The 26,720-nt window shown below is 39.2% G+C and overlaps 1 protein-coding gene and 1 non-coding gene across 2 annotated transcripts in view; one reads left to right on the top strand and one right to left on the bottom strand.

Moving 5' to 3' along the window:
* Positions 1-26,720, top strand: part of Sarnp (SAP domain containing ribonucleoprotein) — a 57,412-nt gene that overhangs the window by 15,677 nt on the left and 15,015 nt on the right. Inside the window, exons 5-9 of the mRNA XM_005371154.3 lie at positions 7,542-7,593; positions 9,606-9,679; positions 10,144-10,172; positions 13,895-13,920; positions 18,891-18,959. Of these exons, the coding sequence (XP_005371211.1) occupies positions 7,542-7,593; positions 9,606-9,679; positions 10,144-10,172; positions 13,895-13,920; positions 18,891-18,959 (250 nt within the window). The remainder of the gene's footprint in view (positions 1-7,541; positions 7,594-9,605; positions 9,680-10,143; positions 10,173-13,894; positions 13,921-18,890; positions 18,960-26,720) is intronic.
* On the bottom strand, positions 23,921-23,977 carry LOC113455747. Its single transcript, XR_003376729.1, has one exon. It is a non-coding gene; the product is annotated as a U7 small nuclear RNA (small nuclear RNA).

The raw sequence follows: 26,720 nt of genomic DNA, 5'->3' as shown, positions 1-26,720 counted from the left end.
CTTTCTTTTCCCAAGAGACAGGGTTTCTCTGTGTACCTTTGTCTGTCCTGGAACTAGCATTGTAGACCTGGCTGTCCTGGAACTCACAGAGATCCACCTGCCTCTGCCTCCCAAGTGCCACCACAGCCAGCCAACCCTTTTTAATAATCTAAATAAGAGTGGATAGTTCTATTTTTGGTGTGCTAGTGTATGCTATATATATATGGAAGATGATGTCAGGTGTCTTCCTTAATTACTCTCCATCTTAGTGTGCCTGCCCCCACCCCCCCCAGGGTCTCACTATGTAGCCCTGGCTATCCTGGAGCTCATTATGTAGACCAGGCTGACTTTTGAACTCAGAGGTCTTCCTTCCTCTGCCTCCTGAGTTTCAGGGATTAAAGGTGTGTGCCTAACTCCACCTAGTTTTTGAGATCCGGTCTCTTACTGGCATGGAATACACTCATTTGAGCAGAGCGACTTGCTAGTAAGTCCCAAGGGTCTCTTGTCTCCTCCTTCTGGTGCTGAGCTCTTAGGCACCAGCTCAACACCTGTCTTTTTCACAGACTGTAACTTGAACTTAGTCCTTCCAGCCTGTATGGCAAGCATTTACCAACTAAACACCTAACCTTCCAGGTACTGCTTAAAAAATACTTTTTTTTTCACTCTGTTTCCTTGTTATATATTTCCCCTGACCTTTTCGTTTCTGATAAGGTCAGGCATTTTTAGAAAGGTTTGCCTGCTTTAGGTATGTTTCCAGTGAAGAAAACGAGTTTTTCTCTATGCTATGTATTAGATAATTAGAACTGAGTTAACTTCATTGCATGTTCAGTTCTCTTAGCCTTTGTTCTTTTGTGAGGCACCATAATAGATTATTTGATTAGTGATTCCCTGTGCAGTATAAATTTTTATAAAACCTTTTACCACCAGCCTCTGCCTCCAGAGTGCTGGGATTAAAGGCATGCTCTTCCATGGACAGTCCTGCAAACCCTTATTCATAGAATTTTATACTTTTACAGAAAACTTTTTACTTCTGTAGAAAAGTATGAAACTGTGTATAAGGACTTTTGTAAGAGGGAGAAATTGGCAGACGCTGTAGCTCATGTAAGTTTACCTCTGATTTATGATTTACAGTAGAGGAATAGAAGACAAAATACTAAAACTTATGGACCAGTAGAAAGTAGGTTTTGATTTGTTTAACTTATCCTACAAGGCTAGTCATAAACATTTATTGGGGCTCCTTTTACAAATTTTTAGCCATTTTGCACTTTGGGACATTAGACATGTGGAGCCATCCTATCACTTTTGTTCTTCAAAGTGGTGTCATCGGTTTTGAGACTGGACTTCCGTGTAGCTCAGCAGACTGTAGAGCTCAGTTATCATGCCCTGCCCCCTGAGTGTTGGTGTTACAGGTGTGTGCCTGTAGTTTTGTTAGGCGCATTGTGTTATAAAGGCAGTGTATGAACCTGGGAATATAGGTCAATGGTGCAGGGCACCTTGACATGTGTAAGACCTTGTGTTTAATAGACCAAAACCTTTAATATGCAAAATATACCCGAGAGAGGGGCAGGGAGGAAAGGAGGGTGTTAAATAGATCATAGAAGAGTATAAAGTTGCAAACGAAGGGGCTGGGTATGTGGCTTAGTGGTGAAGCGCCTTGGATTTGATCCCTTAGCGCACACACGCACAAACCAAAGAAAAACTAAAATAGACAGCGTATGCATCGACGAGATGGTCAATGGTAAGAGTATGTGCTACTCTTCCAGAAGACCTGAGTGTGGTTCTCGGTACCCACATAGCAGCTCACAGCCTGGGTGAGTCCAGTTCCAGGGGATACAGCGCCCTCTTCTGCTCTTTGCAGGTACTATGTACATGTATATACACATGCAGGCAAAACATTCAAACACATACAATGAATCTTATTTAAGAAAAAGGAAATTGCCGGGCTGTGGTGGCGCACGCCTTTAATCCCAGCACTCGGGAGGCAGAGGCAGGCAGATCTCTGTGAGTTCGAGACCAGCCTGGTCTACAAGAGCTAGTTCCAGGACAGGCTCCAAAGCCACAGAGAAACCCTGTCTCGAAAAAACAAAACAAAAAAAAAAAAAGAAAAAGGAAATTGAGCACATTCCATGATACTTTACAAAGGTTTTTAGTAGTTTTTTTGGTGAGTTGTTTAAAATGGAGTGTGTGGGTGTCTGTATGTGAATGTGTGGATGCATGCTTACATGCTTTGCTCATGTGTTTAACATGGAGTGTGTGGGTGTCTGTATAAGTGTGTGGATGCATGTTTAGGTGCTATGCACATAGTTTAACATAGAGTGTGTGTGTCTATATGAATGTGTGGATGCATGTTTAGATGCTGTGCACATAGTTTCTTGATTTTTCTTTTCTATCTGGAGATTGTTTTATATTACATTGATAATTTAAATTTTATATGTTGGACATAATTGTAATATATTTTAATCAACCGTATGTTGTTGATTGTTCTAGCAAGTGGTAAGTTTTTTTTTTTTTAAGCTTATAGGAAAGTACAAGTAAATAATTTAGAAGTTAAGAGAATAATATAATGGACCCTCTTGTACTTATCATCCAGATATAATGACTATTAACTTTGAAACTTTATCCTTTCTAGTAATTATACCTTTCTCCTCTGGGTCTGATGTAATAGCTCAGGCTGGTGTGGAACTTGGCTATTTAGTCAAGAATTACTTTGAACATTAAATCCTAAATGCTAGGATTATCTATGTGAGCAACCACATGTGACTACAATTGGTATATTATGTTTATTCTGTTTATTGGAGGAATAGTACTTTGTCAGTTGCCTGTTGATAAACATTTCATTATTCATAAGAGCAATATGTCCTTATCTAACTATTTTTATAATTATGTAAGTCACATCCAGAAGATAAATTTGTACTGGAAGATTTACTGTGTTACACAGAATGTATAGTTATTATTTTGATAGATTTTTGTCAACTATTTGTAAAGCTATTAATTACTATCTTAGTCAATGTTCTATTACTGTGAAGAGACACCATGACCACAGTAACTCTTATAAAAGAAAACATTTAATTGTGGCTTGCTTGTGTTCAGAGATTTAGTTCGTTATCATCATGGCAGGAAGCATGGCAGCATAAAGGCAGACTTTCTGCCGAGCCTGCACCTGTAGCCTCATGGGGTGTATGTAGCCTATGATCAGTTGACTGAGGAAGAGAAGACTAGGGCTGGGTTTACTGATGGTTCTGTACATTATGCAGGCCCCACCCAGAAGTGGACAGCTGCAGCATTACAACTCCTTTGTGGGACAACCCTGAAAGATGCTGGCAAAAGGAAATGTTTACATTGGACAAAATTTTGGGCAATATACATGGTATTAGAGTTTGGAAGGAGAAATGGCCAGATGTGTGATTGTTCACTCTAGCCAAAGGACTGGCTGAATGGTCAGGGAACTTGGAAAGAGCATGATTTGAAAATTGGTAAGGAAAACATCTGGGGAAGAAGTATGGCTAGATCTCTCCAAATGGGCAAAGGATGTGAAGACACTTGTGTCCCGTGTGAATGCTCATTAAAAGGTGACTTCAGCTGAGGAGGAGTTCAGTAATCACATAGATAGGATGACCCATTCTGTGGACAGTCAGCCTCTCTCTCTCCTCAGCCATTCCTTTATTGCCCAGTGGGCCCATGAACAAAGTGTTCATGGTGGCAGAGATGGGGTCTATGCATGGGCTCAACAACATGGATTTCCATTCACCAAGGCTGTCCTGACTGCAGCTGCTGCTGAGTGCCAGATCTGCCAGCAGCAGAGACCAGCTCTGAGCCTCAGATACAGCACCATTTCCTGGGGGAGGCCAGCCAGTGACCTCGTTGCAGGTTGACTGCATTGGACCACTTCCTCTGTAGAAGGGACAATGCTTTGTCCTTACTGGAGTAGATACTTATTCTGGTTATGGATTTGCTTTTCTTGCACGTAATGAAGCCAAAACCACCATCTATGAGCTTAAAGAATGCTTTATCCACTGACATGGTATCCAATACAGCATTGCTTCTGACCAGGGAACTCAGTTCACACCAAAGAAGTGCCAAAGTGGGCCCATGATCATGGAATCCACTGGTCTTTCCATGTTCCTCACCATCCTGAAGCAGCTGGCCTGACAGAAAGATGGAATGCCTTTTGAAGATGCAGTTATAGCACCAGTTAGGTAGCAGCAGCATGAAGGGCTGGGGCAGGGTTCTTCTGAAGGCAGTATATGCTTTGAAACAATGTTCAACATATGGTATGGTTTCTCCTGTAACCAAGAACCATGGGTCAAGGAATCAAGGGATGGAAAAGGGAACATTTCCACTCACTATACCCTAGTGACCCACTAGGAATGCTTTTACTTTCTGTTCCCTAAATTCTGCTGGTCCATAAGTTTTAGTTTCCACATGGAGACACAACAAACATTCCTTTGAACTGGAAGCTCAGACTTCCTCCTGGTCACTTTGGGCTCTAACGCTCTTAAATCAACAGGCTAAGAAAGGAATAACAGTGTTAGATTATTATGGGGAAATTGGATTTCCTCTCCATGATGGAGGTAAGAATTATGTTTGGAATGTAGGCGGTACTTTAGGGCATCTTTTGGTGCTACCATGCCCCTTGATTAAAGTTAAAGGGAAGTTACAAAACAGCCTAATCTGGGCAGAATGACAAAGGGCACAGAGCTATCAAGAATGAAGGTGTGGGTCACTCCTACAGGACAAGAGCCAAGACCTGCTGAGGTACTTGCAGAGGGTGGAGGAAATACAGAATGGAGGCTGTGTGACCAGCCACAGAAATGAGGATTATAATGGACACGAGAGCTTCTGTTGTGTTTTGTTAAGAATGCATTTGTACAGATACTTGTGCTTTTAAGTTTGAGATACTAAAAGACTGTCTCTCAAGGGACATTGCCACCTATCCTAAATTTATAATGCATTTGTGATTGTACATGGGATGGATATGTTTAGGTGTTATTTTGACCTGGTTGTTTTCATTTGGGAAATTAATCATGACCATGACTTGACTTAAGGAGAACGATTGTGTGTCAAGTTGACAAGGGGTGGATTGTGATAGCTATTCTTGGTTGTCAACTTGACTATATCTAGAATGAACTATAATCCAGAAATGCAAGGCACACTTGTGATCTAGATCTTGAGGTTGGAAGAGACACACCTTTTAATACAGATCTTGAGGTGGGAAGGCACACCTTTAATCTTGGCCACACCTTCTGGAACCTTGGAAGAAGGGTTCATTTGTTCTTGCCTGCTGTCCTCGCCTTGCCAGCACATCCATTCCTTTACTGGCATTGGAGCCTGCTTCAGAATTCCGGCATAGACAGAAGATAATCTGAGACACCCAGCCTAGTGGGACTGAGCAACTACTAGATTCTTGGACTTTGTGTTCAGAGCTAGCCACTGTTGGATTAGCTGGACTACAGCCTGTAAGTCATTCCAATAAATTCCTTGTATGTGCGTATAATGATAATGTTATTAATATTATAAAATATATATATATATATTTGTATGAGAGAGAAATTTTCATCCCTTAAGTTCTGTAACTCTTGAGAACCCTGACTAACTCCTGAGGGGAATGCTTTTTGTATGTGACTAGATAGAGAAATAAGTCAGTGAAGAATGGAAAAATATCCCATGAATCCTATGAGAATATGATGTGTATTTATTGCCTGAGTTTAGTTGTGACCAAAGAAATTGGTATATAATATGAGGGCTCCCTTTCTCCTTTTAGGTCTACTGTAATGATTGTTTTTCAAGATGTGTACATGGAGGCTGAGATTGTAATTTAGATGTTAGAGTTTTTGCCTAGTATGTACAGAGCCCTGGGTTCAGTCCCCAGCCCCTTGTAAAACTAAATGCAGTGTTGGGTGTTTATAATCCCAAAATGAGAGAAGTGGAGGCCTGTGTCATCCTTGGTTACTTGAGATGCTGTCTCAAAAACAATAAAGAACAAACCAGAGAATGTGGCAGTCATTTTCCTGAGGTTGACCTGTCTTCTCCTGCCTCCCAAGCCTTGGGATTTAAAAGGGGTCTGCCACCATACTTTGCTTTTGCTCCTTGTTTCCTTGTCTTAATCAGGAAAAATGTCACAGAAATTTGTTTTTACTTGCATGTCATTAAAAGAACAGTTCTTTTGGGTCTAGTTGCCCATGCCTTTTTTTGTTTGTTTTTTGAGACAGGGTCTCTCTATGTAGATCTGATTGCCCTGAACTCACAGAGATTCTCTTGCCTCTGCCTCTCAAATGCCACCTTGTCTGGCTATGGCCATGCTTTTAATTCCAGCACTCATGAAGCAGAGGGGAGTAGATCAAGGCCAGCCAGGTCTCTACAGGAAATTACTGGCCAGCCACGGTTACAAGATGAGACTCTATCTTAGAGAAAAGTAGGGGAGTGTGTGGTGTACATACGTAATGAGAGGTTGAAGATAGCTTTGGTCTCATGGGAGAAGCCACGTCTCAGACAACAGCAACGAGAAGATGGTTGGTTGGCGAAATTTCTTAAACAGTCTGAATATTTCTGGGCTGATTTGAATCCCTTGTATATCCAAAAGGAATATGGTTTTTCTTTAAATCATCTTTGGTCTGAAGTTATATGTGAATACAGTTTTATTTCTAGTTTTAAGCCCGCCCCTAACTCCAGTTAAGGTAGCTAAATATTGTAGGACTTAGTTATGGTCAGTAGGGGGCATCTGTCGCTTGCCAGTTGGTCTGAGGACCTCCAACAAAAGGATGGAGGGCATAGTCAGCTCCTGTTCCAGAATTGCTTCCTCTGAAAATGTTGTTAAACCATTACTACCTTTCAGGACATCAAATGGGAAAAGTGTTTGGGATATTGGAACAAAAGCTGCCCATGTCTCTAAATCAGGGACTTTAATGAGACTGGTTATGACCCACGGTTTTATGGGAGTTGTTTGTTGGAGAGTTAATGCCCTTCCATTTATCCTGAGGACTTCCGAACTTTGTCTCCTGCCCCTGTGGTCCCCTTCTTTTGTTTTCTCTTAAACCTTTTGACCAGTAACTCACCATGTTTTCCTAACTCAACACCCCGTCTCCTTAGCCTTTTTTCTTTCCACTTCCTGTGGCATTTTTATTTGTTCTGCTTTGAGTGTTTTAGCTGGGGCTAAAATCCCACGGGAGTAGTAGGGACTTACAAAAGAAGGGAATCAAGGTTTGTGCATCACTGGTTAAATATTCTGGGGAAAAGTTGAGAGCTTCTGTTTAATTGAAGGTTGGAGAGAGAATTCTTAGTTCAGAAGTGGCTGTGAAGCTCCTAAAAGCAAATGGAATGATCCCTGACTTCTTGGCTTGATTACATTCTTACACTTTAGTTAAGTAGCTTAGTTTTATTTTATTTTTTTTCCTTGCAGTAGATGAGAGTTCAAGGAACCAGAGTTTTTATGAATTTGATGTTTCTTTATATTAAGGGGTGGTAGACACATACGGGGCAGAGGACATGACTCAGGTGAATTCTTACCCAGTTCTAAGGTTTTGGTTTAAAATAGCAATTTTCAGATTTTTAAAAATCTTTTGCAGGGCCTCAGAAAAGAAGGTGGTAAAAATTACATCTGGAATACCTCAGACTGAAGTAAGTATTCTTAGTAGTGATCCCTGTCTCATTCTTTTTTAAAATATTTATTGGGGTGCTGGTGGGGATGTGGATGCATGAATGCCGTGGTACACATGGGCAGGTCAGAAGACAATTCTCCAGAGTCAGCCTTCTACTTTGTTGCAGTACGAGTCTATGTCTCTTAAAACATTTTTAAAAATTGCCTTTTATTTATCTATCTGTGGTGTGTGTGTGTGTGTGTGTGTGTGTGTGTGTGTGTGTATACACATGTGTAGGTCAGAGAATAAGTTGGGGGAATTGGTTCTCTTCTTCTAGCATTGTGGGTTCCAGAGACCAAACTTTGTCATCCAGCTTGGCAGCAAACAACTTTACCCACTGAACTCTTCCAGGGCTAACTGACCCATGAGCTTCCAGCAGATCTCCACCATCTTGCAACAGGAATGCTTGGTTACAGATGTGTACTAGTACATTTGGCTTTGTCCATGGCTCTGTGGTTCTGGGGCGTTCTAGCTCAGGTTATTAGACTTGCACAGCATGCTTTTTTATCTACTGAGTCCCCATTTCGATTCTTTTTGTATTTTTGAAACATCTTATTCTGTAACCTAGGCTGGCCCCCAACATAATCCTTCTACTTCAGCTATTGTAATAGGTTGCTAGTTCCCAGCTGCTCAGCCCTGAAATAATCACCCAGAAAGCGTATTATTTAAATCACTGCCTGGCCCATTAGCTCTAGCTTCTTATATGCTAACTATTGCATCTTAATTTAACCCATCTCTATTAATCTGTGCGTCACCATGAGTTTGTGGCCTACCAGCAAAGTTTCAGCGTGTCTGTCTCTGGAGGTGGCTCCATGGCTTCTCCCTGACTCTGCCTCCTTCCTCTCAGCATTCAGTTTAGTTTTCTCCGCCTACCTAAGTTCTGCCCTATCAACAGGCCAAGGCAGTTTCTTTGTTAACCAGTGGTATTCACAACATACAGAGGGGAATTCCAGATCATTCAGCCTCCCAGATGCTGGGTTTCTAGGTACCCTTTCTTCTATCTGCATCATTTAATAGTTTTCTTTTAGGGCTGCTAAGTTGGCTCTGTAAGTAAAGGTGCTTGGGGCTAAAGCTTGACAACCTGGAGTTTGATCCCCTGGAACCACACGTTAGAAGAGGAGCTGAGCTCTGTATGTTGTAGCATAGATGCATATGTCCATGCATGCACGCAAAATTAAAAATAAATACATGTAAAATAATTGACTAATATTTTTTTCTCTACCTACTTGGGAAGATATTTGGGCTGGCATAGTGAGCAGTTAAAACTGTCATCTGTTACACATACCAGTGTGGTCTTCATAGGAACGTTACAGGCATGGGATTGAGTTTGAGAGGGAAAGTAGCAGTGGTAGATGTTCCCTGTAAATTGGTATCTGGTAGCTGGTGGAGTGAAATTTCTTTGGATTCTTATTTCAAGATGTATAAGAACAGGTTTCATTTGAAATCTTGTGTTCAGCTTTGTATTTCCAAAGTAGATGTTTTTTGTTTGTTTTGGTTTTTTGAGATAATGTTTCTCTGTGTAGCCCTAGCTGATCTGGAACGGAACTTACCCTGTAGACCAGGCTGGCCTTGAACTCAAAGATCCAGTTGCCTCTGGCTCCCAAGTGCCAGGATTAAAGACAAGCATCATCACTGCCTACACAAAGTAGAAATTTATTCAATTATTTTATAATTCAGTGAAGTAGTTTTTTTAATGTGTACTGGGACCTAGATGTTCTTTTGATCCTTTTCAAGGGCAACCAAATATAACTTTTGTGTTTTGGGGTTTGCATGGAATTATTCTTTTTGTTTTTGAGAATGTGAATGTAATAATAGTTTGTGTATATGTGTGTGTGTTAGCTTTCTGAAAATAGTTGTTGTGATAAACCTAAGAATACTACTGATGTAGTCATGTTTTCAGTTAGACCTTAAGAAATGACCCTAACCAACGTTTTCTTAAACAAGAAGTTACAGTTTCTCTTCATTTTCATTTATTAATTTATTATCATATAGAGAATGCAGAAGAGGGCTGAACGATTCAATGTTCCTGTAAGCTTGGAGAGTAAGAAGGCTGCGCGGGCAGCTAGGTGAGTGTTTCTAGCTCTTTGGACACAAGCTAGAGATGTTATAAACATCAGATCAGATGTTGTAAAGGCCAGATCTTTGTTTCTAGATATAATTGTTGGTTTAAGTGGAACAGTGTTCTCATTAAAATTACTGAACACAGTTTGGGCCATAGTCAGAACATTTCTGCTGATTTGAATATAGGAGCTGTGTATTAGGTTTTGTCATCATCGGTTAGGGTTTTTATAATAGGTAAACGTCAGGAACTGACAGCTGCTTCTGAGTCTGAGGACTTCTTTTAGTGTACTCTTGGACTGTTGGTGAGAAGGAGAGTAAACTGACCCTCTTTCATGGGGTTGTTAGAATTAGCTAATGATTGCAAAGTTTGAGATCACAAGGAAGAAGTGTCATGTACCCTTGACACGGACTTAGACTACTAAGAGTGTGAACAGCTTCCTAAAATTTAGCTTGTCTTTTCTTCCTACAGGTTTGGAATTTCTTCTGTTCCAACAAAAGGTGAGAATGCAGAGGTTCTTCTGAGAAAGTTTACTTTCTTTTCTGACAATAGATTTCTTTCCTCCAGATTAAATTTGTTAGGTCTAGAAGCCCTTAAGAGTTACAGCATTTACATCCTTAAGAGCTCAGGAGTATAAGAGAAGGTTCTGAAATTATGAGCAAGGAGATCTTACTATTTGTTTTCCTTTCTTAGAAGATCTGAGGAATTTCTAGTACCTTGTTTACTTTTGTGTCTTATTAGCCTAAAATTATTGTGTACTTTTTCAGACCTCTGAGCTAACCTAAGTACTGAAGTGAAGAAGACTATATTTAACGTCACAATTTTACTTTGAAGAACTTAAGAAAGAAGTAATCTTTGATAGACTTAGCTGTGAGGCTTATATTGGCATCATATATATTGATTAATGATTGGAAAAATAATAGACTATGTAGAATGTTAAAATGGTATTTTAGGGGCTGAGGAGGTAGCTTAGGGGGTAAAGTGATTGAAGAGAGTTTGAGCCCTAGAACTCAGATGTTAAAAAACAGGATATGGTGGTATGTACTTATAATCCTAGGGCTGAGCAGGCAGAGGCAGGGGGACACTTGGGACCTTCTGGTCATCCAACCTGCCTAATTGAGAGACGTCTCAATAAAACAAAACAAAGTGAACAGAGCCTAAAGACCCATGCCAAAGACTGTCCTCTGGCCTCCCACATACATACAAAATATAATATTTTAAGATAGGGTATAGCAGTGTAGTCCTCCAATCCTAGCACTGGGACTGATGCAAGAGAATACTAGTTGAAATCCAGCCTTAGCTATGTAGTAAAAAACTGTCTTAAGCTGGGTGCAGTAGACCACTTTAATCCCAGGACTTGGGAGGCAGAGGCAGGCGAATCTCTGAGTTCCAGAATAGCCAGCACTATGTAGAGAGACCCTGTCTCAAAATACAATGAAAACAAAGCAATGTAAAAAACAACTTTTCTCCAAGAAAGCTAAAATTAATTTGAAAAGGAAACCTGGTCAATAAAGTAATATATAAGTAACATTTGCAGTGTTATTTTTACATTCTGACATATTAGAACTACAAAATAAGCCAGGCAGTGGTGGTGGACACCTCTAATCCCAGTACTGGAGAGGGAGAGGCAGGCAAATCTCTGTAAATTTAGACCAACCTGGTCTACAGAGCAAGTTCCATGACAGCCAGGGCTACACAGAGAAACCCTATCTCGAAAAACAAACAAACTACAGAATAACTCTTAGAAGAACTTAGAAAATGTAAAAGGAAATACTGTTTTTTGAATAAGACATTGAATAGTTTGTGTATATCTGAATGTCTGCAGTGGGATTAGAGAACCTCTTATGAGAGAAAGGTTAGTTAGAATAAATTTTGAAATGTTTTGTTGTGGGGTAGCCTGCAGAAGAGACAGCTCAGACATGGGGTTAAGCCAACAGAAAGTCCTTATTGGGCTGGAGAGATGGCTCAGTGGTTAATAGCACTGACTGCCCTTCCAGAGAATTCAGGTTCAATTCCTAGCACCATGTCAGGTTCCAGGGGACCATATACCCTCATACAGACACCAGGCAAAACACCAGTGCACATAAAATTTAAAAAGTGAATAAATTTAAGAAAGAAAGAAAAAGTCTTTATTATCTGGCTGGCAACTACACTTGGTATTCAGGATCCTGGTATAGCCTCAAGCCTTTCCCAGGGTGAGCTTTTATGCATAGAAACTGTGTTTTTGTTTGACATACTTAGTTAATAAGAACAGTTAGCCATGAGTAGAACTACGGAAGCCAAAAAGTAAGCTTAGTACGTTTAGAGATTATGGAATTTGATGGATTAGACCTTTTTTTAGTTTTGGTGGGTGATGTGGTCTGTGTGGTAAGTTTTTTAGCCTGAATGATACTTCCATCATAGAACCAGTTGTGCTAAGGTCTAGGGCCCTGATGTAGTTCGTAACAAATAATTATCTCTGGGTATAGTGGTACCTACCTGTAATACCAGTTCTTGAGGGTGGAAAAGTGGATGAATGAGAATTTGGGGTTTAAAGTCATCCACTGCTTCATAAACACCATATTAATTCCTTTCCTGTTGATGCAGTAAAATATCATGATGAAAGGCAGCTTGAAGAATAGAATTTATTTTGGCTTATGGTTCCAGAGGATAGGAGTCCATGATGGTAGAGCAGAGGCGTGACAGCAGGCACAGAGAGTGAACTACAAATAGGCTAGGCTTTTTTTTTTTTTTCCCTCAAAACCCACCCAGGGATACTTTTCAATAAGGCCACACTTCTGAACTCATTAAACACCACTACCATCTGGGGACCAGTTGTTCAAATGCCAAGTTTTTGGGTAACTTTTCTCGTTTAAATCACCATCTACCCAGGATGTAATTCATTGAGTTTTTTAGTTTATTCAGAGGTCTGTGCAGCATTACAGTGAGTCTGATATTTACTACCCACAAAAGGAAATTTGAAATATTATCAGTTATTCTTATTCCTTTTTCTACCTCAGTGCTTAATCAACTGCTAATGTTTATCTTCATTTATAAATTTACCTTCACACAACTGGAAGCATGTATGATATGTGATCTTTGTAATTAACTTTTTCGCTTAGTATAATACTTTTTTGTTTTGTCTTGTTTTTTGGTTTTTTGAGACAGAGTTTCTTTGTGTGACAGCCCTGGCTGTCCTGGAACTCACTCTGTACACCAGGCTGGCCTCAAACTCACAGAGATCCACTTGCTTCTGCCTCCTGAGTGCTAGGATTAAAGGTGTTCACCACCACAGTCTGGCTTTTTTATTGTTTTTAGACAATTTCACTTTGTACCCTAGGGTGGCCTTGGGGTTACTGTGTAACTTACTTAGGCTGGTCTCAAAATTATGATCTTTCTCCTTTAGCCTCACAAATGCTAAAATTATAGATCTGCACCCCTGGGCCAACTCTGTATATCTGATTTTTGCTTTTCTTTTTGAAAAGTTTTCAAGATAGGATTTCTCTGTGTATCCCTGGCTGTCCTGAACTGTCTCTATAGACTAAAGTGGCCTCAAACCCAGAGATCCGCCTGCCTCTGCCTCCCAAATGCTGGGATTAAAGGTGTGCGCCACCACTGTGGGGCCTGAATATCTTATCTTGTGTGTATAAATAGTGCTTTGCCACTGAACATCATTCTCAGTCTAACATGTTTCCAAGGTTGATTTTAAAGTATTTTCTGTCCATTTCATTGTTTATAATATATTCCACTATATGGACATGCCCCATTTTATTTAATCAGTTTTAAGTTGATAGTTGCTTATTGTTTTCACTAATTGCTTGATATAATTAATGATGCTCTGAATATTTGGGTTTTTTTTTGTGTGTGTGTATGTATGCTTTTTAGTTTTTTGAACCTCTGTCTAGAAAATAACCTACATGGAGTTAGTTCTCTACTTCCACCTTTACTTGGACTCTGGGGATAAACAGCCAGGCTTGTGGAGCAAGCACCTTTACCTGTTGAGCCATTTCACCAACCCCCATGTCAAATTCTCAAAAACACAATAGAATTTGTCAAAGTAACTTATAAATTATGTTTGTAGGTATTGTTCTTTTTTTGAATCAATTAATTTTTCGAGACAGGGTCTTATGCCTAAAGTATTTATACTGTGTATTGTTTATGCTCTTAATTTGATTTGAGGATTTAATTTTATAAGTTTTAGCAATATTAAATAATTAATTTTGTTTAAATTTTTTTCCCTTAGGTCTGTCATCTGACACCAAACCTATGGTACGAAATCTTTTTAATTTCTTACAAGCCAATTTTAATTCTGTGTAGTTTTAAGGATAGAAGTTCTTTGTCAAATTAGAGAAGACTCTCATGAGTTTGGTAACATTTTTCAGTATAGTATGCCTTGAATTTTAAGTGTTTGAAGTCTGGGGAAGATAGAAAAGTTGCCACATCTTCAAGTACCTACAGATAACCTTCTTTCCTACCAACCATCACCTTGTTTTATGGCCCCGAAGTTTTAGGCCTTACAACTTATGGTAATATAATTTTTCTAAAAACATAAATTAATTAATTTGTTTGTTTGTTTTTGGTTTTTTGAGGCAGGGTTTCTTTGTGTAGCCCTGACTGTCCTGGGACTCTGTAGACCAAACTGGACTTGAAACTCAGAAATCTACTGACTCTGCCTCCCAAGTGTTGGGATTAAAGGTGTGCTTCATCATGCCTGGCTTTTAAAAGAAACCTTTTTTTTTTTAAAAGCTTTGTTTTTGGAGAGTGCCGTGCCACAGTGCGTGTGTGGTAATCAGAGGACAACCTCGTGGAGCCGGTTCTCTCCTGCCTTCACTCAGGCTCTGGGGACAGACTACAGGTTTGTGTAGCAAACACCCTTCACCTGCTGTGCCATCTCATCTGCACCCGATGATTCTTAGTAATTACAAAGAATCTGTGGAAGCAACTTAATAAATTCTATCTATAGATATTGTTCTTTTTAAAATAAATCAATTAGTCTAATTTTTTGAAGCAGGGTCTCCTGATTCCTGGGCTAACCTGGGTCTTATTTTCAGCTAAGGATGGCCTTGAACTTCTGATTCTCTTACTTCTCCAGAATGCTGGGAGTGCATGCATTCCTCACTCTTGTCTGCCCCACTCCATTTGGTACTAGGGGTCACACCCAGGATGCATGCTAAGCTGACACTCCACCAACTGAGCTACATTTAGCCCCAGCCTTTTGTCTCATAATATTGCCTTTAAGTTTAAAAGAAGCCAGGCGTGATGGTATATGCCTTTAATCCAATAAACACACAGATGTATTTGTGTGTATATAGATATGTATGTATATATAATACAAATGTATGAGAGTAAAAAAATGGAGAATGTATATATATTTATTATACATATATGAGAGTAAAAGTGGAAAATTAGAGTGGTATTTTTTTGGACCATTGCCACTAGTTAGCATGTTTTAAAAATAGAAACATGTTGTGGTAAAATATATTCAACTTTGAAATCTTGCTCCATTTAGTATTATAACTGAATTGAAATAATTTATTACTGTTATTATTAGTTAACGTGTCCTAAATTATCATACCAAGGCTTCCAAGAAAATAAAGGGAGTTGAGTTGCATCATATGTCTTCTACAGTTGAGAAATTTGTCTTTGATGATGGAAGTTACAAAATAGTCCCACACTAGTTTAGAATTACATATATTAGAGGGTTATTTATTTAGGGGTGGACTCAACAGATCACAGTCCTAGATCACAGTCCTTTGCACTAATGGGGAACAGGAATCTAATCTGGCAGCCAGAAGTGAGAGAGCGAGCGAGCACACGTTTTACAGCTCCATTTATAGTATAAGAGAACATGCCCACGTGAGCTGGTATCTTAAAGGCTATTGGCTGAAGGAGCTCCCACAGCACCTCCTTTTGTTTAAATAAGAGAGTTCTAAACCCAATATAAAACTATGACACTAGCCGGGCGGTGGTGGCGCACGCCTTTAATCCCAGCACTCGGGAGGCAGAGGCAGGCGGATCTCTGTGAGTTCAAGACCAGCCTGGTCTACAGAGCTAGTTCCAGGACAGGCTCCAAAACCACAGAGAAACCCTGTCTCGAAAAACCAAAAAAAAAAAAAAAACAAAAAAAAACTGACACTAGGAACAGATATCGAGTATAAAGTTAGAATTACAACCAGCATAAACAATATTAAGCAAGGAACATATCTTAATCTTTTAATAAACATTTTATCCTAAGGAGTCTAAGTCTTGTATTGGAAATGGCTTGGCTAAATCATAAGAGGATGGTAACTACTACTATCTAATCTTTAACCCCATTGAAGGCCTGAGAAGGGAAGTAATATTACTTGAGTAGGAAGTTCAATCAAGCAGTTTCCAAAATGTACAGTAGATGACAGAGACAACTGTCTGGCTGAGCACTCACTCAAATCTCATTTGCAATGTTGAAGTAACCAACTTTGGCTAAGGCCTAGAGTAACTGACAGATCATTTTTAGAGGCAGGAATAATTTTAGGACCATCTTACCCTGTCTTGGCAAGGTTTAGCAGTCTTTTTTTCTTGTATCCTACTTGTCCAGTCTGGACATTGTGCGCTTTGTTAGTGGTCGAGGCATGGGCAGTTCCTTGCCCAAAGGCCAGTTGTGTCAAGAAGAAAACAAACTCCAAGTAGAGTGTCTTTGATGCTCAACACTCTCTCGGGGATAGATGGTTTTTGCCAGGAGCAATTGTGTTTCACTTCAACAGAATCCTAAATTATTTAAATGTCATGTTCTACAGATCTTTGAAGTGGTTGAAGGTTACCTGTCTATGCAGAATACAGTTTCTATTTATGTAAAGAACCTAATTAGTCTAAAAGTATAACAAACATGACTGATTATTGACCTATAATACTTAATACCTATATAACTAAAATATTAAGATTTCATATCATAATATTAAGCAATCTTTAAAGAACTGCAGTAAAGGAGGACAATGACCTCAAAATGTAATTAATATATAAATATCTTGATCAGAGGTAGAGATATATAATGCAATATGATAAATATATCTTAAAATTGTATCGATATGCAAAATGTCTTAAACAGAAACATGCAATCTGACAAAATAACTTTATATAGATGTACAAATATTATAGACAGAAATAGCATATTCAATATAACAAATATAATTTGAACTCTCTACCAAAAATCTATACCAATGTAAATTGTCCATAAAGAATAGCTCATAAGTATTTACTCTATTACTCACTATTATTATTATTATTATTATTATTATTATTATTATTATTATTATTATTATTATTATAGTATAAGTTGACACTAACCTACCTATTATACCATTCAGTTTTTTCTTTTTTTTTTTTCTTGTTTTTGAGATCTCTGGGCCTACATAATTTCCACCCCAACCCTATATGAGTAATAATCAACCCCTAAATGGTATCCCTAACTGTGAGGACAAATTTTGTTGGGAGAGGGGATGTTGTCTTCTAGTCCAGTGTTATGTTCTAATGTCCTCATTTAGGATTTTAAGGTATGAAACTTGTCCAGTAAAGAAAATGTCTTATCCTTAGACATAGTTTTGATAGTGTGCATATTACTTTCCTGGAGAGATACCTTATCCATTAATCAATCATAACTTTTTTTAAAAGATTTATATATTTATTATGTATATAGTATTTTGCCTGCATGTCAGAAGAGGACACCAGATCTCATGGATGGCTGTGAGCCACCATATGGTTGCTGGGAATTGAACTCAGAACCTCTGGAAGAGCAGCCAATGCTCTTAACCATTGAGCCATCTCTCCAGCCTCTCTATCATAACTTTTTAACAGATTTTGATTGTTAAATTTAACAGCACAAATTGTTATTGATGATTTTGTCAAATTATTGCTATTCCTCTCTGTCGTATTGATCTTCTCGTCTAGGTGTCCATTATTAGTCTATAAAGACTGTGTTATTTTTTAAAGTGCCTCATGCTTCATTTTTGGCTCTATTACCAAACCATTTTTAATGAGATAATATGAAAAACAAAACTAATTTCTAGAATCAAATAAATGGATGTAGAAAGAAAATCACATAAGCCTTGTAGAATACCATCTGTAGTATAAGCAAAATAATTATTGAAGTTCTGGATAGTTATGTTATCAGTCATTATTGTAGTTTTTTTAAATCTTACCTGTCCTAAAGCAATTACAATGAGTTGGAGTAGGTGTAATTGTTACCAGCCATCAGGTGTCGCAGTTGCAACTGCATGGTTGAGAGATGCTAGCAGCACTGTGCTTACTTAGGTATTGAAAAATATGCTTCGTTTAACAAATTAAGAGCAATTATTAAGGTGATCAAACGATTTTGAGAGTTGGAGCCCAGGATAAAGAGAAAACCCAAAGTCTTTTGTCAGTTGCGCTTGGGGATCGCAGGCTGAAGCATTTGTGCCTGTGTAACATGCCAAGCTGCAGCTTATGGGTCGCAAGCTGGGGACTGCTGAGCTATTGGCTAACGGAGCTCCCACAGCGTGTCTTTGTTTGAAGATTCAATTAGGAGTCAATTTAGCATGTGATAGTACATGCTTATAATCTCAGCATTCAGAAAGCTGAGGCAGGAGGACTGTTGCAACTTTAAAGTCATGCTGGGCTATATAGTGAGTTAAAGGCTTTCTTGGGGTTCATAGTGAGAGAGGCTTTCTCAAAAAACTAAAAACCAATTAAATTATTTTGGGGGTTTGTGTTGTAGGAATTCATGAATTTGGATTGTAAGTGGTGGTCTTATTTTTGGATACTTTATATATATGATAGTTTTTTGGTTTTTTGTTGATTTTTTCCCCCTGAGACAGGGCTTTGCTGTAGTTTTAGAGCCTGTCCTGGAATTAGCTCTTCTAGACCAGGCTGGCCTCAAACTCACAGAGATCCGCCCCTCTGCCTCCTGAGTGCTGGGACCAAAGGCATGCGCCACCACTGCCTGGCTGTATGGTAGTTTTTTCAAGCAGTGTTTGACCTAGTTTGGTCTTGAGCCCTCTTATGTCCTTGCCACCACTGTTGAATAAAGTGTTAGAGTGGAATCCTTCACTTTCACCTCCTTTCAGGAGGGCTTTTTAGTTATCACTGGGATGAGTAGGTGTCACGTGGTTCCTGAGTTTGGAACATAGGGTATGTTTGATATCAGTAGCCCTATTTGAACTCAGTCTTGGACCATAGTTTCTGTCTTCTTCTTTTTCTTTTCTTTTTTTAATGTATCTCTATTTTTGTAGGTTAACCTGGATAAACTAAAGGAAAGAGCACAGAGATTTGGTTTGAATGTCTCTTCCATCTCTAGAAAGGTAACACATGTTCCTGTAACTGCTGTTTCTAAAACATTAGAACAGCCTGGGAAGCTGGACTCTCATAAAGTTACGTTGTGAAGATGCCTCTTTAGCACTTCATTTCTATAGATTATATCGTATGAACTGTTAACAAAATAATTTTGTCCTGTACATTGTTTCATAGCTTATATCCAGACTACTAAAACACAGCCTGTGGTCTGTAGTAATGTTAAAACTATTCTGATACGGGTGTAATGAGAATTAAAGAGAAAACAGGTACCTAGAATAAAATGTGGGATTAATATAGAGCAAAAGTAAGGTATTTCATTTTTTTTTTTCCTGCTCGTCTGCTAACTGATACTGTTTTTTTAAGTTGATATCATCTTGGGGTGACCACTTCTCCAAGACAGGTATACTTGTCTTTGGAATTTTTATAGGTAGGTTCAAAAAAATGATAAAGATTCGCCTTTTTTCTTACTACACTTGTTCTTTTAATTTTAGTTTTGTGAGACTGGGAACACTTTCCTTAGTTTAAATGGTAGCAGGCTAGCTCAACCCAGAAAAAAAAAATGAATTAAACAAAAACAAACAACTTTTAGGGCTGAAAGCTAGCTCTGCTGTTAAGAGCGCATTATTCCTTGCACCCACATCAACTGTCTCAGAACCATCTGTGCTCTAGCACCAGAGGGTTTAATACTCTGTTCTGACCTCCCTGGGTATGTGCATGTTATATGTGCAGGTGCTTACACCTGTGTGTGCATGTGCAGAAGCTAGAGAATGCCATCAGGTTTCCTCTGTTTATGAATCTCCTGAACCTGGAGCTTATATTTTTCATGTTGGCAGCCAGGAAGGCTTGGTAATCTTCCTGTCTCCATGCCCCAAGAGTACTGGGGTTGCAGGTGCCTTACTAATTTTAGTTTGTTTTTCTTTTTCCTTCTGGACTATTGCCAGACTTTCCCACACTTGGAGCTCTACACATGGTTAACTATCCTACTAAGTTTCCTGCTTTCAAGTTTTTAATCGCTTGGGGTTTTTTGTTTTGTTTGTTTGTTTTTGTTTTTTGAGCCTGTCCTTGAACTAGCTCTGTAGACCAGGCTGGCCTTGAACTCACAGAGATCTGCCTGCCTCTGCCTCCCAAGTGCTGAGATTATGGGTGTGCACTACCACAGTCTGGTTAGTTTTTATTCTCATTGGTGGATGGTAGTGGGCTAGTAGTGATCAGATCCAGGGCCTTGTGCATGCTTGTCAAGCATTCTATAGCTGGACTCTACAACTCTACTCTAGGTTTGGATATTCCTGTGTATTTTCATTGATTATTTTTATGAGCTTTATATGTGTATGTATATAATTTGTTTATATATATATGCTTATTATTGGTTAGTGGTGGGTTCCTTTAAAATGAGAACTGTAATAAATAGACTGTTAGTTTTGAGATTGTCTCTGAAATATGTTGAGATTCTAAAGAGTCAATTCCATTGAGTTTGTGTTATCTCATCCTGTGACCCCAGCATTTCCGAAGATATGAGGCAGGAGGATAAGGAGCTCATGTTCACCAGCCTGTGCTACATAATTTGCTGTCTCCAAAATCAGAGAGGCAGTGTAGAGTGCTATATCCATTTTTCCTAATCTCTTCTACCCATTTAAGGCAAAAAATAAAACAACGTATTTTCTCCACTGGCCCAGTGGAAAAAACTCTGAGGGAGAGCCAGGTGCTGCTTAAAGTGTGCTTAGTGGAGGGGCGTTCTCTGACTGCTGTCTTCAGACTGCACCTCCTCCCTCTCACTTCCCAGCCTTTCCTTCTTCCTGTTGGGCTTCCAGTGCAGACTGGATTGTTTTCTGCCCATGGTTCTTGAAAAGATAATCTTAATTTTAACTAAGTGGTTTCTTTGCTTCAGTGGTTCTTCTGTTCCCACTCTGCCTTAACCTTATACACTACACACCTCTTTCTTTACTTTACTCTTTTTGTTTTGTTTTTTTGTTTTGCTTGTTTAATGTTGTTGTTTTTGTGTTTTGACGTAGGTTTTCTCTGTGTAGCCCTGGCTGCCCAGGAACTTACTCTATAGACCAGGTTGGCTTTGAACTCAAGAGATCCACCTGCCTCTGCCCCCCAAGTGCTAGGATTAAAAGTATGGACCACTACCATCTGGCTTATAGATACATAGTTTTTTGTTTTGTTTTTGTTTTTCGAGACAGAGTTTCTCTGCGTAGCAGCAGCTGTTTTTATCCAGCTGCCTGGATAGACACACAGTTTTAACTTAGCCATGTTTGAGGGGGATATTAGTTAAAGTATTACACACACACACCAATGTAAAAGTTATTTAAAAATTTGTTTAAGAGGAAATTGGGGGGTGCTTGATTTGAGGTGTGGGGCTATATAGTTTGTGTTAACTGGGGTTTTGTTTGTTTTGTGTGTGTTTGTGTGGTTTAATTTTTATGGGATGAGTGGGCAGTATTGGCATTGAATGTAGAAACTCAAGCAACAAGCACTCTACTGTGGAACTACAGCTACAACTCTGTTAGGGGTTTTTTGATACAAAATTTTTCTGATCTATGGATTGTGGAAGCTTAGGAAAGTTTAAGATACTAACTAACACTCAAGAAGCTAATCCAAGTAATATTATCTGGAAGCATTGATAAAGAGGAGTTTACATACGTGGGCACCATTAAAATAAAAGTTGTTTACCTGATAGTTTTTTTGTCCCCCACCCCCTGCCTTTTTTCTTTTTTTTTTAAAGCAAAGTTTCATTATGTAGACCTCATTGGCCGAGAGCTTGATACGTAGACCTGGCTGGCTTTGAACTTAAAGGAGATGGTGTCAGATTTCCAGAATGGGAATTATGGGTGATTTTGAGTTACCATATAAGTGTTGGAAGTCCAACTTGGGTCCTCTGCTGAGGAGGACCCTGTAGGTAGTCACAACAGGCAGGGAAGTAAACGGCAAGAGGTGAGAATGAAAACTGTTTGAGATTGACTTCATCAACCTGGATCAAGACTTGGAGTCTGATCCCAGGTGAGTTGTTCCCAACAAATTTAAACACAGCATAATTTGGAAAAAAAAGTTTCCTGCTGTAAAGTTTCCAGTGGGAAATGGAAGCATAATTACATCAAAACTCAACTCAGAGTACATGTAATTTCTTCAGTGAAGATGGGGTCTAGAGATAGGCAGTCTATACTAGCTGAAGGACCTAAGGAAGGGTCTGACCTGGTCTTGGTCAAGCAGATATGTAGAGGTCGTTTGGGCTGTTAACCACCTCAGGTCCTGGTTGTGGGAGCCTCTGGCTATACAGATAATGTTAGGGCCATTTAGACTATTAGGTCCTGACTGTGGGAGCTTGATACTGCCTAGGTCAACAGATAATGCACATCACCAAGTTATTAATCACTTCCAGTTCCTGTCTTTCTCATTGGAAGAACATGTATCTTACGTCTTTCCCACTGGAGAGACATCCGGTGTTGCTTCATGTTCTTGGTTTCTCTGGAGATTTGTGGGCACAAGGACCTTCATGCTCTGCTTCCAACACTCTGCAAAAGCAACAGGTGCTCTTAATTTTTGAGTCATATTTCTTTGATATTATTTGAGCCTTACATGAGAGGTTGATATGCATGTCCCATTTAGGAATGAGCATTCTCAGCACATTAACCAGTTATGAGTCTGCATAACTGCTAAACTGCAAAAAAAGAAGCTTTTCTTACAAGGTTGAGAGTAACAGTAAGCTATGGGTATAAATATAAATATTTAGAAGCTAGTTTGACAATGTGTCTATTTTGCAAATCGACAAATTATAGGTTTATGTTGACCATACTTTCTGTCCTACCCAGTCCCACAATCGTAAGAAATGCACAGAGGTCTACATTAATTATAAACTGATTGGCCTATTAGCTCAGGCTTTTTATTAACTCTTATAACTTATATTAGCCCATAATACTTGTCTGTGTTAGCCATGTGGCTTGGTGCCTTTTTTGGTGAGGCAGTCATATCTTGCTCGCTCTGTGTCTGGCTTCCTCTCTCTTCTCTGGGTGACAACGTCAGACTGAAACTTTCCTCTTCCCAGAATTCTTGTTGCCCTGCCTCTGCTTCCTGCCTGGTCACCCCCGCGTCTATTTTCTGCCTGACTACTGGCCAATCAGTATTTTCTTAAAAATAATACAAGTGACAGCATAAAAGATCATTGTCCCGCAGCAGATTTCCTATCTAGGGATTGTGTTCTCCCTTGCCATGTGCTTTTGACCAGGGTTAAAATACAAGGTACCAATTCCCACATGTAGGAGCAGATCTGAAAATCAATCAGAAGATAGTTGGTCACCCATCACAATGGTCATACCATCATTTCATTGGTAAGCATGTCTCGTTGGTATTCAAGCATGCAGGGTTCACTGCTAGCTAAATGTGTTGATGAATTTTACGTCCCATCCCCCTGTGCTCTACATAGTGGTACTGTGAAAACTAGGAGTAGTTTTGTAAATTTTAATTTCTTTATACCTGAATAAAATTCCATTGTGTGAACCACATTTTCATTATCCGTTCATCCGTTGGTGGACATCTATGGTGACTCCACTCCTCGTCATTGTCAGCAGTGCGACCTTGAACATGGATGGAAAAGCATCTTTGTAGTAGGCGATGGACCACTTTAGGGATATGCCCAGGAGTAGTTTAGCTGGGTCATGTGATGCTCTAAACTTCCTCACTGACTTCTCTAATAGCTATCCCAGTTTGCAGGAGATAAGGGTTTTTCTTTTCTTCAGATCCTCCACGACGTTTGTTGCCTCTTGACTTTTTTGTTTGTTGTTTTCAAGATAGTGTCTCACTGTGTTCTTTGACTGTCCTGGAACTTACTGTTGTAAACCAGGCTGTCATCTAGCTCACAGAGATATACTTGCCTCTGCCTCCCTAATTGCTGGGATTAAAAGTGTGTGCCACTACACCAGTCCTAGCTCTTTTATTTTCTTTTGGTGCGGGTGGGGAATGGGGTGGGTGACCAGTGGGATTTCTGACAAAAGTCAGAAAATCTGCTGGACAAATTCTAAAAGAGCTTTTAAGAAAACTACGTTTTGTTTTCTTGATGATGGCCATTCTAATTGGGACGAGATGGACTCTCAAAGTAGATTTAATTTGTATTTTCCTGATAGCTAATGATTTTGAACACTTTTTAAAGTTTTTAAAATATTTATTAATTTTTTATTTGTAGATATCATATGCAGCCAGACCTGGTGGCATATGTCTTTAGTCCCAGCACTTGGGATGCATGAGGCTGATGGTTCTCTGTAGGTTCAAGGCCAGCCTATCTACATAGAAAGTTTCAGGACAACTAGGAATACATAGAGCACTACCTTGCTCCCTACCTCTCAAAAGGCACTATGGTGCCCACAGAAGCCAGAAAAGAGCATTAGATCCTCTGGAGTTAGAGTTATAGTAAGTAAAGAGAAGCCTAGTGTGGGTGCTGGGAACTGAACCTGGGTCCTCTGCAAGAGCAGTAACTGTTGTAATTCTGTGTGTGTGTGTGCACTTGTGAGAATAGGGTTGGTGGAAGCCAGAGCCTCAGGTATCCCGGAACTAGAGTCACAGGCAGTTTGAGCCACATGATGTGGGTGCTAGGAAGTGTACCTGATCCTCTGCTCAGCCATCACTACCAGCCTATTTTTTGATTAGTTTATTTCCTTTATGTTTAGCTTTTTAGTTCTTTGTATACTCTAGATACTTATGTTTTGTTGGATTAATTGCTGGCAAAAATTTCCCATCTGTAGGCACGTTCTTCATTTAATTGGCAGTTTCCTTTGCTGAACAGAAGCTTTTTAATTCCAAGAGATCCCATTTGTTAATTATTCCCGGGTGAGTGAAGTCCTTCTCAGAAAGTCCTTCTCTGTGTTTATATATTGAAGTGTGCTCTTCTTTTTCCTCAAGCAGTGTCCTGTCTCTTTCATTGACACCTGTGGATCTATTTGAAGTTGATTTTTGTTCCAATGTCATTTGCTAAAGATGCTGTCTTTAGTGTGTGTTTTGAGTACCTTTGTCAAAAGGGAAAAAGGGCAGTGGCTGTAGTTGCCTGGCCTTGTATCTTGATCCTCTTTTCCAGTCATTGATGTGATTCTGGTTTGGGGCTAGTACCATGTTTTTGTCATTACTGTGAGTGTGATGTAACTTGAAGTCAGCATGGGAATACCTGTGGGTAGGGTACGTTTGTCTAGGGTTGCGTTGCCTATCTGGGGTCCTTTTTGCTTCCTATGAATTTTAACTTTTTTTGTTGTTTCTGTGAAGTGTGTTACAGGAATGTTTGCTGGAATTACTTGACTATATAGATTGCTTTTGGTAGGATGGCCTAAAGTTTTCATTGTTTCTGTGCTTTCTTTTCTTTCTTTCTTTCTTTCTTTTTTTTTTTTTTGTATGTCATTATTTTATAGGAAGGCTACTGAATTTTTTATTATAATTTTTTGAGATTATAATTCCTTTTCTACCCCACCCATGTGTCTTCCCTTTGTTCTTTCTTAAATTCATGGTCTTTTTTAGCTTTTAAACTTGCATGATGTTTCTGAATATATAAACGCAACATGTTCAGTGTGTATAATGTCACATGTGTGTATTTTTTTTAGGGCTGACTATTTGGTATTAAATAACCAATTGGGGTGCTCTGCTCTGGGAAGACTATTTCTCTTTCTCAGCATTCCTTAGTTGAATGTAGGTTTGTCAGCTGTAGCCTTTATTATGTTGAGGTACAGTTCTTCTCTTCTGTTCCTAGATTCCTCAAACTTATATTATTAAATATTTGCTTATTTTATCTGTGAGTGTTTTTCCTGCATGTATATATGTGTACTACATGTATGCAGTGCCCACTGAGAATAAAAGAGAATGTCGGATCCCAGAACTGGGAGTTCCAGACTGTTGTGAACCAAGACCCTCTGCAAGAGTGGCGGGTGCTCTTCAGCGACTGAGCCATCTCTGGACAAATTTTGCAGATGTTAAACATGAAGGGATATTGGATTTTGTCAAGAGTCTTTCCATGTCTGTCAAGAAGACCATAGGATTTCTATCCTTGAGACTGTTTTTCTGGGGGGTGGGGTGGGTCTTATTTACTGGTCTGGAACTTGCTATGTAGTTCAAGACTGCCCTTGAACTCACACAGATCCTCCAGCTTCTCCCTCAAGTGCTGGGATTAAAGGCCTGGGTCACCATGCCTAGCCCATTTATGTAAGATAAAACATTTACTGATTTAAGTATATTGAACCACCTCTGAATCTCTGAAATAAAGGCAACTTGATCGTAGTCAATAATCTTTCCATTAGTTTTAAAATTCTGTTTAGAAGTCTCTTGATGAGAACGTTCATTAGGAAAAAGAATTTGGTAATGTACTTTTTCTGTTTTACGGAGTGGTTTGAGAAGCATTGGTGGTGTTCTTTTTGAGAGAGAGAGAGAAAGAGACAGACAGACAGACAGACAGACAGACAGACAGACAGACCGACCTTCTCTAGAGGGAGATGAAACTTATAAGCTCTAGGTCAGTCAGGACTACAGTGAGACCCTGTCTCAAAAAAAAAAAAAAAAACCAAAAAACAAAAACCCAGACAAACAAGTTGATGAGTGGAAGATGAAAATGTCTCTGAGCAGTGTCATATCAAGATTCTGGCAGTTAGAGTTATAAATATAGTCTGAGGTGTTCCTGTCAAAATTAGAACATGCTAATTTCCTTCCTCACCTCCATATTGTGTGACTTTTGTGTTGTGTTGTTTTTTTTGTTTGTTTGTTTTGTTTTGTTTTTTTGGTTTTTTCGAGACAGGGTTTCTCTGTGG

This window comes from Microtus ochrogaster, unplaced genomic scaffold, assembly GCF_000317375.1.
Source record: "Microtus ochrogaster isolate Prairie Vole_2 unplaced genomic scaffold, MicOch1.0 UNK99, whole genome shotgun sequence".
NCBI classification, from domain to species: Eukaryota; Metazoa; Chordata; class Mammalia; order Rodentia; family Cricetidae; genus Microtus; species Microtus ochrogaster.
Note: the sequence above shows the minus strand (reverse complement) of the source record. Positions and strands in the feature narration are given on the sequence as shown.